At 34.3% G+C, this 12,686-nt stretch overlaps 1 protein-coding gene across 10 annotated transcripts in view; it reads right to left on the bottom strand.

Annotated features, from left to right (window-relative positions):
* Positions 1-12,686, bottom strand: part of LOC128229255 (serine/threonine-protein kinase ULK3-like) — a 197,977-nt gene that overhangs the window by 106,344 nt on the left and 78,947 nt on the right. For all 10 annotated transcript variants that reach the window (XM_052941042.1, XM_052941044.1, XM_052941040.1 and 7 more), the window contains 2 exons: positions 9,012-9,117; positions 1,161-1,201 (listed from right to left, as the gene is read on the bottom strand). In XM_052941042.1, coding sequence (XP_052797002.1) covers positions 1,161-1,201; positions 9,012-9,117 — 147 coding nt within the window. The remainder of the gene's footprint in view (positions 1-1,160; positions 1,202-9,011; positions 9,118-12,686) is intronic.

The raw sequence follows: 12,686 nt of genomic DNA, 5'->3' as shown, positions 1-12,686 counted from the left end.
TAAGAGGTGGGACGTGGGTCTTGCATGTGACACATCATCTTGGTATGTCAAACACATTTGGCAAGTTATTTTAAAATCTGTCCATACATGAGAAAGTTACAGACTCGACAACCTATACTCTATGTCTAATTTGCAGCACTCCATAGTATTTAAAACACCAAGTGTAATCTTAAACTTAAAGGTAGGAACACAGGTCTTGTATGCGACACATTGGCTTTATATGCTGAACACAAGTGGCAAGTTATTATACACGACCTGTCACAGAGACAGCGCACTCTACTATTCCGCTGCTTTTCAGTGTAAGGATTGAAAATTTTGGCGAAACATGCATGGATCACTTTAAAATTAGATAAGAGTGATGCCATTATTTGAATTTAATGCAAACTAGAGTTATCTTACTTGGTTAATTGAGTAGGTTGAGTACCATTGTATAATGTCTCAATGCAATACATCAAGCAGTTGCTGAGATATTAACCTATGTGTGCTAACATGCAAAACCTTGACCAGAATTTCTAAGTTGAATAATTATGGGCAATTATTTGCATTAAATGCAAACTAGAGTTATCTAACTTGGTTAATAAAGTAGGTTGGATGGTTGAGTACAATTGTATAAAGTCTCAATGCAATACATCAAGTAGTTGCTGAGATATTACCTATGTGTGCTTACATGCAAAACCTTAACCGGAATTTCTAAGTCAAATAATAAAGGCCCATTATTTGCATTATATTCAAATAAGTGTTATCTAACTTCATTCATTTGGTAGGTTAGATAGTTGGGAATACATGTCCAAAGTTTCAATGCAATAAATGATGTATTTACTGAGATAATGACTTAAAGGTGCTTACATGCAAAACCTTAACCAAGGTGTGACGCCGACGCCAATGCCGACGCCAGGGTGAGTAGAATAGCTCTCCTTATTCTTCGAATAGTCGAGCTAAAAACTGTGCATACAAGAGAAAATTACAGCCCTGACACGAGAAGTTGAGTCGGACACACAGACGGACGGTCGAACGGACGGGTGGAAGGATGGTTTGACTCTACATGAAAAGGAACAAAGGATAAAAAGTAGGAACACTCAAAAATCTGCAGAGCTGATCATTGCTCACATTTGGGATGCCTCTCATAGGATGATTTTTCAGAAATTAAATTTATATTTTACCCTTTTTCGAAGAATGTCTTTTTTTGATGGATCTCTTTCATCTAAAATAGAATGAAAGGAAAAATGACAAGGTGGTAAATTTTAGCATGGGGCAAGCAATAATACAATGATCATACATCAAATTATCATATGAAAATTGAGTTGAATACCTTGCAATTATCAGAAATCAAAGAATTTCGGTCTAATTATTTGGTAACATACAGTCTATTGTGAAACAAGAATACCAGGGCAAAGGTCAATACAGTCTGTTTTTTCTCAGTCAAATAAGGGACACAACTGAACATTTATTAAAAACAGAGTACTGGGTCTTGGTCCACATGTGCATATTATCATTGGCAACCCTTGTACCTGCAAGTTCCATTTGAATATCTTGAACTTTTTTCTTTTTGAATTATACCAAAGATTAAAGAGTTAACACAAAGATGCTGATATCGACCATACCAAGGCAATGACAAATCTTTTTTTCATTAAAAAACAGCTAATAAAATTGTATAAAGTGTACGAAATACTGCCTGGATAGAACAATTAAAGAAAAAAACACTAATGGAACAAGTTTCACTGAAGTTAAATATGCCTCAGAATTGTCAACATCAACAATATAGAGATATGAGGAAGATTGAAAAATATTGTATTGTAAAGTATTACCATATATAGAACATAAACATAGAGAAAAGTGCTAGTGATCTTTTTAATGAAATGAAATGTAACTTCAGCCACATCATTTCGAAATCAAACCATGATTGAAAAAGATATGGACCAGACATAAACAGTAAGGCTTATATAGCAAAACACACTAAGTTAAGAAGGTTGCTGTGACTTTGACTTTGAAGGTAGGGATATAGGTATTATGTGCAACACATCCTCATGCAATGATTGCCACATCTGCCAAATAATTTTAAAATCAGACCATGAATGACAAAGGTACTTTTCCATTACTCCCCATTATAACAAGAGCTGTCACAGAGACAGTGTGCTGGACTATTCTATTTCAGTGTAAGGATTGAAAAGTTTTGGGGAAACTTGCATTGATCACTGCATTAGGCCACACCAAATTAATAACTTGTTCATCGGATTTCCAGCACCTATTTCTTCAGAAAAGAAAAAAAAAAAAAATATCACTTGCGTTATCATCTAAAAAAATAGTTTGGTTTTTTTACGAGCGCTAATTTGTTTAGTAGAATGTAGCCTTTTCCCTTATAACCGTGTTTTTCGATCGTAGTAATTATCACCTAGTCTCAATCATGCAGCCGCTCTAATTAGAGTCAATTAACGATATAGACCCGGATAGATGATCGAGACTAAATTGGCAACATGAAAACATTTATTTCACTGAACAAATGACAATACTACCACCATTTAAAGTTTGATTAAATTTTGGACAATGAGTTTGTTTTAATTTGGCTTCCGCTTAAAGTAAACGTTTATATACTGGGCAAGAAGTGCTGAATTTCATCGTGAATAACAGTGATTATCAAAAGTTTGAATTTGGTTCCGACATGTTTAACGGGAATACGGATGACCGTTACCTTGAAAAGACAGTTTCCAATCGGTCATCTATACCTACTACACCTGTCCAGGTAAAAACTTCAGGTGTGTATTTTAACTTCTTTGTTGTTTGCAAATATGATATATTTTTTGTATTATTTGTTGACTTCAAAAATATGCATATAATGATTTATGCATGTTTGTTTTCATTTTGCTACAGATCAGAGTATAGTGTTTATTTAATTCATATGCAATGCATGTACAGTAATAGAAAAATAAAGTTTGGCCAAGAAATAGAGGATATTTGTTGAATTCAGTGTAAGATCTTATTTTATTTCACGAGTGGTCACAGAAAAAATATTTTCACGAGTAGCGTAGCCACGAGTGAAAATGTTATTTTTCTGTGACCACGAGTGAAATAAAATAAGATCTTACACTGAATTCAACAAATTTTCTTTTTATTTCATGCATATATCATGTTTTTTTCCCCGCTAGAGTAAATTTCTGTGGCCTCTTTGCGAAGGGAAGTAACTGCGGCATAATCGCTATGTCAAAGTTACCTCCTCTTCCCGCAAGCAGTCCTTCCACTAAAAAAAAAGTTCCACACTTTATGAAAATGGTTGTTGGAATTGAAATTGTTTTAGGAAAAACCCTAGTTCCATCAACGAAACCTATCATGTTTAACATTTAATGAGGCAAAAAAACAAGTATTTAAACAAAAGCATTTCGTAAATAAACAAGAGGGTCATGATGACCCTGGATCGCTCACCTGATTTTTGAAGATTTACTATATAACACTATGTAATAAAACTAGTGACCCCTGGGGCGGGGCCATTTTTGACCCCAGGAGAAAAATTTGAACAAATTTTGTAGAGGACCACTACATGATGACACATACCAATTTTCAAGGTTCTAGGCCTTGTGGTTTTTGAGAAGAAGATTTTTAAAGTTTTCCCTATATAAGTATATGTAAAACAAGTGACCCCCGGGGCGGGGCCATTTTTGACCCCAGGGGGATAGTTTTAACAATTTTGGTAGAGGACCACTAGATGATGCTATATACCAAATATTAAGGCTCTAGGCCTTGTGGTTTTGGAGAAGAAGATTTTTTAAAGTTTTTCCTTTCTGTTGCCATGGCAACCAGTTCTGCATGGAATTCAATTCTTTGAACAATTTTCAAAGGGGACCACCCAAGGAACATTCCTGTAAAGTTTGGATGAAATTGGCTAAGCAGTTTATGAGGAGATGTCGTTTAAAGTAAAAGTTTACGGACGGACGGACGGACGGACGGACAGACGGACGGACAACGGACAAATTGAGATCACAAAAGCTCACCTTGTCACTATGTGACAGGTGAGCTAAAAAAAATGTATCGCGTAGAAATACAATTCAATGAAACTTGAGCATGTGACATTTTTGTACATTCAAAAACAATTTCAACAGATTTAAATTAACAATGATGGACTTATACAAGTGTGTATTCATAAAAGCAACGGAAGTCTGTGTTTAGTTTTTTTCGTAGTGTATATCTAGTCACTGTCGCTCTCAGACTCTGGATCTTACGGGGGGTTTTCGGGGTGAATTCATTCTCAGTGCAGCCGAAGGATGTTTTGTTGTTGAGACAGCGAATTAGTTTCATATCTATTAAAGTTGAATGTCACGTTCCCGTGTGTTTATGAAGACCCCAGAGGAAATGTCGAGGATGTGCCCGAAGATGCTTTTGAGAGGGACGCAGCGCAAACTTTGAAAGTTTAAAAAAAAAAATGTATTGTTGAACTGATGAATGTAAACTGGAAATTGGTCAAATTCAAAATGCTTGTGCATACATGTATGCGGTTAGAGTTTGTAGGAAGAAATCGTCTATCAACTCTATTACTAGCACATGTGGCCAAGTAAATATTCAACCAATTGTAACAGTATTTTCCATGAAATAGTTCATACATAAATTGGTAAGCTTGTTCTTTTTTAATAGTTATAATCAATCGCAAAAAATGTTTGTTTTATTAAAACTATTGCATAATTTGATTGTGACAATTCAATACGATTCGGTCAATGTGTATATATTACTGCACTACAGATGACAACAAACATGTACTTGTGACATACATGTATTTTTTCAAAGTCAAGGGAAGCAAATCTTCTAAAAGATGGAAAAAATAGTCCCGAGTTGTCTGTACAGTACAGAGTGGAATGAGCAAGGGTTATCATTTCACTCGAGCCAGAGTGAAATGATCAAGTTATCATTCACTAATATTTTTCACTCTTTCACCGGTATGCATGAAATAAACAAGCACCACTTTTCTTGTGTTATCATCAAACTGTTTCAGTAATGCATACTACATCATACTACAATGATTATTTATGTATAATATTGCTTATTAAAATTTCAGATTCCTCCGATGCAGCAGATCATGAAATTCCTGTCCCCATGAGGCAACGAGGGCGTGCTCGTGGTGGAGGCCTTGGTTGCCGATGAGTCAATGTTCGTGGACAGTAGAATGACGCTAAAAATTAACCTGACTGACATTCCTATGTGCTTCATGCAATCCCATGAGTTTTACCATTCACAAAAAAAACATCAAACAAGCCGGATTGTGTATATTTTGTAAATATTAGTCAAAAAGGATAAAAAAAAATGGTGTCAGACTGTGTGATTGGAAAAACGTATTAATCACACATTGTGTGTTGCGAATAAATGTTTGTAGGTTTTTTGGATGTTTATGTGTATATTTAAACTATATGTGGAAATCATTCAAATGTTAAATATTTATGCTGATTGGTTTTTGTCTATGAAAAAATATTGCATATTCTTGTATTTTCTTGAAATATTTTTTTTGCTATATTAGAAAATTGACACAATCAGTATTTGCAGTACAAAAGAAGTAAAACTGTCTTTTGTATTTCTATTACTTGTCTAAATTTGAACAAGAAAAAAAACATAAGGAAAATCTGAAAGTTTAAATCAGATAGGCGTTAAATTCTGAGAAAGCCTAAAATCAATCTGGCGTTGACTGGAATTTTCTGTGACATATTTGGTGCTGAAATGGTTTACAATACGGTGTAGGATTTTTGTAAATTCTCTTCCAGAACTAAGATGGCTACCAAGGCCAATCATGTAGTCATTGCAAGAGTGATAGCTGTAGTTTATATTTGATTGCAAATGCCTATGAATTATTTTGTAAGTTATTTTTCAAGTCACCATGGCATGAGATATGACAATGTATTTTAATAGACAATTATTTTTAACCAAGTTTTCCTAAGGAAAAGTGGAAAACCTAGTTAATAGATTTGGATATGCCAATGGGCAGGCAGGTGGCTGTGACCATTGGCACTTGTGTCCAGGCTTTAACTTAGCCATGCATAGCGTATTTTGAAAAAACAAAATCAAAAATGTTTTAAAAAATGGAAAACTGTGGTTTTGAGTTCTCTCATTTATTAAATATTTTAAAGAAATACATTTGCTTGATCTCAAATAGCATTTGTTTGATCTCAAAACTAATATTTGTATAGAATTATCTTTTAGTGTTATCATTCTTTCACTGGATGTTATCCTTGTACTGTTTACAGTACCATTGTTTAGTTAATAAGTGAATAAAATGTGAGCAAAAGTGAGTTAAATGACTATATATATTTGTTCGCTCTTCGCTCGCTCCTCTTTTTTCCTAAATGCAAAACAAATATTTTTATTATTATTTCACTCGCTCGTCCCATTATTTTTTGGAAAAAATCTGATGAACAAGTTATCAATTTGGTGTGGCCTTCATACATGCCATATCCCCTGGCGGGGGGAAAAATCCCCCAGAATTTCAATCCATCCCCCGATCTCCCGGCGGGAGATAAAAATCCCCCGGAATTAAAAAAAATAAAAATAAAAATAATAATAATAATTTTACATCAGGCAATAATGACAAAGTGAAACCACAGTATGTGAGTGAAACTCTCCAAAAGGAAACTTTTACAACAAGTGATCAATTAATTTGAAGTAATTATCAAAGGCAAAGAAATATTACTCTTTTGGAAGGAAGAAATTAATAATATTTATTCTATTCTCTTATTGTCTGAAAGTCATCATAGCTGATAGAATTAAGCACAATTTTTTTAAAGACTTTGGAGGAAGGTAAATTTAATTTAATTGTCTCGAAAACATATTTTTCCAATGACGTATTTTGTTCTGCAAGTGCATTACAGTATGACATGACAGTGTATCATAAAAATATGATAAATCATGACATAAAATAATTCTGTATAATGAAAAAGTTAAGAGGTTTTCAAAGCAAACTATATGTGAATACATTTTTTCATACTTGCGTCTAAAAATACTTTAAAATTTCGCCAACTTAGACCTGCTAAAAAATCCCCCTGAATACAACCAAAATCCCCCTGAATTTTCAGCCTTTTGAACAAATCCCCCTGAATGGTCTCCAGAAAATATGGCATGTATGCTTCAGTCTCAATTCAATAAATCAAGAAGTTGGTGAGATATTAACCTATATGTACTTACATGCAATACCTTGCCCAGAATTGCTAAGTCAAATAATAAAGGGGCAAAATTTATATTGTATGCAAGATAGAGTTATCTATCTTGATTAATTAAGAAGGTTGGGTGGTTGAGTTCCATTGTATAAAGTCTCAATGCAATACATGAAGTAGTTGCTGAGATATTAACCTATGTGTACTAACACGCAAAACCTTAACAAGAATTTTTAAGTCACATAATAAAGGGGCAAAAATTAAATAATATGCAAGACAGAGTTATCTTACTTGATTAATTAAGAAGGTTGAATGGTTGGGAGCCTGTGTATAAAGTTTCAATGCAATACATGATGTATTCGCTGAGGTATTGACTTAAGTGGTTATATGCAAAACCTTAACCATGATTTCTATGTCAAATAAAAAAGGGCCATTATTTGATTTAATGCAAAATAGAGTTATCTTACTGGGTTATTTAAGTAGAATGGATGGTTACCATTGTATATAATTTCAATACAATACGTCAAGTAGTTGCTGAGATATTAACCTATGTATGCTCACATGCAAAACCAGAATTTCAAAGCCAAAAAATAAAGGCCTATTATTTGCATTATATTCAAAAAAGTGTTATCTAACTTCATTAATTTAGTAGGTTAGATAGCTGGGAATACATATCTTAAGTTTCAATGCAATTCATGATGTGTTTGCTGAGATATTGACTTAAATGCGGTTACATGCAAAACCTTAACCAAAATTTCTAAGTCGAATAATAAAGGGCAATTATTTTGCATAAAATGCAAACTAGAGTTATCTAACTTGGTTTACCATTGTATAAAGTCTCAATGCAATACATCAAGTAGTTGCTGAGATATTAACCTATGTGTGCTTACATGCAAAACCTTAACCAGAATTTCTAAGTTGAATAATAAAGGGCAATTATATTTGCATTAAATGCAAACTAACTAGAGTTATCTAACTTGTTTGATTAAGTAGGTTGGATGGTTGAGTCCCATTGTATAAAGTCTCAATGCAATACATAAAGTAGTTGCTGAGAAATTAACCTATGTGTGCTTAAATGCAAAACCTTAACCAGAATTTCTAAGTCAAATAATAAAAGCCAATAATTTGCATTATATTCAATAAGTGTTATCTAACTTGTTTAATTAAGTAGGTTAGATAGTTGGGAATACATATCTAAAGTTTCAATGCAATAAATGATGTATTTACTGAGATAATGACTTAAAGCTGCACTCTCACTGATTGAACGTTTTGACAAATTTTTATTTTTTGTCTTGGAACGAGCCAATTTTTGCGAATATCCATGGAAACCAGTTATATAAGACTTAAAAAATTAGATCATAGATTGTTATATTTAAGTTAAATAAAATGGTGTTGTATGTATTTTTCTTAAACCGTTTGTAACGGTTTAAGCCATAATACATTAATTTTCGAACGGAAATATGAAAATCTACGATCTGAGTTTTTGTCAGAAATCTTATATCATTGGTTTGCAGATATTTACACAAAAATTTGCCCTTTCCAAGACAAAAAATAAAAAAAGTTGTAAAAATGGTAAATCTGTGAGAGTCTTCAAAGGTGCTTACATGCAAAACCTTAACCAAGGTGTGACGCCGACGCATGGGTGAGTAGTATAGCTCTACTTATTCTTTGAATAGTTAAGCTTAAAATGTACCCAACAATGCCCTACTTTCCCTAATTAGCCCTAACCAACAAGTGCTACCTAACAAACTAATTCCTTATACAGAATGAAGGATTTAGTACCCAATCTATACCCATTTGTGTGTGCGGACCAACAGATGGAAACGATGAGACGGGTGATTCCGATACAGCCCCACTTGACTATGTGAAGCAGAGGTATAACAATCTGAAACCTACACTTGATAGCAGGCAGGAAGAACTCCACAGCCTGACAGTAGATCTTAACAGCCTCTGGGTAGTCTCCCTTGGCATCTAGTGCCACAGCCTCCTTCACCAGTGATGTCTGAAATAGATATTGATATGGTGATATGATGTACATGCTTTGACTACATGTACCATTGATGTACAGCCTGACAGTAGATCTTATCTGCTTTGCAGTAGACTCCCTTTGAGTCTAGCCACACCACCTCCTTTACCATTGATATTGATTTGGCGAAATGTATAATGTACATGCATCCCCTGCACTTACATGTTCTTTTGATGCTGCAACCTGACAGTAGATCTTCATAGCCTCTGGGTATTTTCCTTTTGCATATAGTGTCACCACCTCATTTACTAGAGGATTGTGATTTATTTAACATGAAATGGTGTATTAAGTATTGATGAAATACATTTTTTTATAATTTATATCATCAGCAACAAGACTTAATTCTTTGCTATTTTGCTAAGAAGCCAGGCTTTGTGAAATTTAAATGTTAAACAAGCGCTGTAAGCACATACCAGAGCTGGGTTTGTGATCATGTACTAATTTCAAGCAAATATGGGCCATCTTATCAGCAAGCACACATCAACTTATTAAATTGGTGTCACAGAACAAATTGCAAGTTAAACTTGCAAAAACCAATACACTTTGCCTAAATTGACAAATAATGGTATTCTAACTACTGAACTAGAGCTATCACTGAAGGTGATCAATTCCCCCGAAGCCGCCTCTCATTATGATTTATCATTGTATGAAGTTTTATGAAATTCCATCTAGTAGTTTTCAAGTTACTGTCCGGACAAAAGTTTGACAAAAAAAACACAGAAAAAGGCAATAACTCTGTAATTTGCTAAAATAGTGTAATGATTCATGTACATTGAACTCCATCTCATTGTGCTGTACCATTGTATAAAGTTTCATTAAATTCCACCTAATAGTTTTCAAGTTATGCTCCGGACAAGAAAAAGTAACAAAGGGCAGTAACTCTGTAATTGGCTGAAATAGAATTGCAGTTCCTGTACACTGCACTCCCTCTCATTATGATTTATCACTGTATGAAGTTTTATTAAATTTCATCCAATAGTTCTCAAGTTATGCTCTGGACAAGAAAAAGTAACAAAGGGCAGTAACTCTGTAATTAGCTGAAACAGAATTGTGGTTACCATACACTGCACTCCCTCTCATTATGATCTATCACTGTATGAAGTTTTATTAAATTCCATCCAATTGTTTTCAACTTATGCTCCGGACGAGAAAAAGTAACAAAGGGCAGTAACTCTGTAATGAGCTGAAATAGAATTGCAGTTCCTGATCACTGCACTCCCTCTCATTATGATCTATCACTGTATGAAGTTTTATTAAATTTCATCCAATAGTTCTCAAGTTATGCTCTGGACAAGAAAAATTAACAAAGGGCAGTAACTCTGTAATTAGCTGAAACAGAATTGCGGTTACCATACACTGCACTCCCTCTCATTATGATCTATCACTGTATGAAGTTTTATGAAATTCCATCCAATTGTTTTCAACTTATGCTCCGGACGAGAAAAAGTAACAAAGGGCAGTAACTCTGTAATGAGCTGAAATAGAATTGCAGTTCCTGATCACTGCACTCCCTCTCATTATGATCTATCACTGTATGAAGTTTTATTAAATTTCATCCAATAGTTCTCAAGTTATGCTCTTGACAAGAAAAAGTAACAAAGGGCAGTAACTCTGTAATTAGCTGAAATAGAATTGCGGTTCCCATACACTGCACTCCCTCTCATTATGATCTATCACTGTATGAAGTTTTATGAAATTCCATCCAATTGTTTTCAACTTATGCTCCGGACGAGAAAAAGTAACAAAGGGCAGTAACTCTGTAATAACTTGAAATAGAATTGCAGTTCCTGATCACTGCACTCCCTCTCATTATGATCTATCACTGTATGAAGTTTTATTAAATTTCATCCAATAGTTCTCAAGTTATGCTCTGGACAAGAAAAATTAACAAAGGGCAGTAACTCTGTAATTAGCTGAAACAGAATTGCGGTTACCATACACTGCACTCCCTCTCATTATGATCTATCACTGTATGAAGTTTTATGAAATTCCATCCAATTGTTTTCAACTTATGCTCCGGACGAGAAAAAGTAACAAAGGGCAGTAACTCTGTAATGAGCTGAAATAGAATTGCAGTTCTTGATCACTGCACTCCCTCTCATTATGATCTATCACTGTATGAAGTTTTATTAAATTTCATCCAATAGTTCTCAAGTTATGCTCTTGACAAGAAAAAGTAACAAAGGGCAGTAACTCTGTAATTAGCTGAAATAGAATTGCGGTTCCCATACACTGCACTCCCTCTCATTATGATCTATCACTGTATGAAGTTTTATGAAATTCCATCCAATTGTTTTCAACTTATGCTCCGGACGAGAAAAAGTAACAAAGGGCAGTAACTCTGTCATGAGCTGAAATAGAATTGCAGTTCCTGATCACTGCACTCCCTCTCATTATGATCTATCACTGTATGAAGTTTTATTAAATTCCATCCAATAGTTTTCAAGTTATGCTCGGGACAAGAAAAAAGTAACAAAGGGCAGTAACTCTGTAATTAGCTGAAATAGAGTTATGGTTCTTGTGCACTGCACTTCCTCTCATTGTGCTTTACCATTGTATTAAGTTTTAATAAATCCCATCTAGTAGTTTGCAAGTTAATGTCTAGAAAAATATTTGACAGCAAAAAAACAAAAAAAGGGCAATAACTCAGTAATTAGCTAAAGTAGAGTTATGGTTCTTGAACACTGCACTTCCTCTCATTGTGCTTTACCATTGTATGAAGTTCCAATGAATTCCATCCAGTACTTTTCAAGTTATACTCCGGACAAAAAAAAGTAACAAAAGGCATTAACTCAGTAATAAGCAAGAATAGAGTTATGGTTATTGTACACTGCACTTCCTCTCATTATGCTCTATCATTGTATGAAGTTTAATCCAATTCCATCCAGTAGTTTTTAAGTAATGCTCCGGACAAGGTAAATTGCAACGGACCAACCGACAAACCGACCAACCGACCACAGGATGACTCCAATATACCCCCTTCAAACTTTGTTTGTCAGGGGTATAAAAAAGCAATTGTATTATATGTGTATTGATATGCTGGCCGTGATGTGTATAAGTTGAACAAGTAATTCTGCAATGCAACGAAAACAGGTTTTTAATGATTGACAGAAGAACTTCAGCTTTCATTTTGAGATTCAGTTCAAGCGTTTTTCTATTTTCAGTTACAGTGACCTTAACCTTGACCCCAGGAGCCTCAAATGCAAACAAATGAAAGGTCTCTATAAACTTTTTCTAAATACCAAGTTTAGTCAAGATATGTCAAGATATGTCAACCCAAATTAAAGAAATTCATGTTCAACTGTTGTTGTTTTGTTGTTGTTTTTTGTAACAGTGACCTCGATATTGACCCCCATGAGCCCCAAATGCAATCCAATGAAACTTTTCTATAAACTCTTCCTAAATACCAAGTTTTACACAAGATATGTCAACCCTTACTAAAGATATTCAATACTAATATTTTTTTCTGTTTTAAGTATCAGTGACCTTGACCTTGACCCTAGGGGCCCCCAACACAGTCCCATGAAAGATTACGTAAAGTCTTC

The sequence above is a fragment of the Mya arenaria genome, chromosome 3 (genome assembly GCF_026914265.1).
Source record: "Mya arenaria isolate MELC-2E11 chromosome 3, ASM2691426v1".
Classification (NCBI taxonomy): Eukaryota; Metazoa; Mollusca; class Bivalvia; order Myida; family Myidae; genus Mya; species Mya arenaria.
This window is presented reverse-complemented; position numbering and strand designations above follow the sequence as displayed.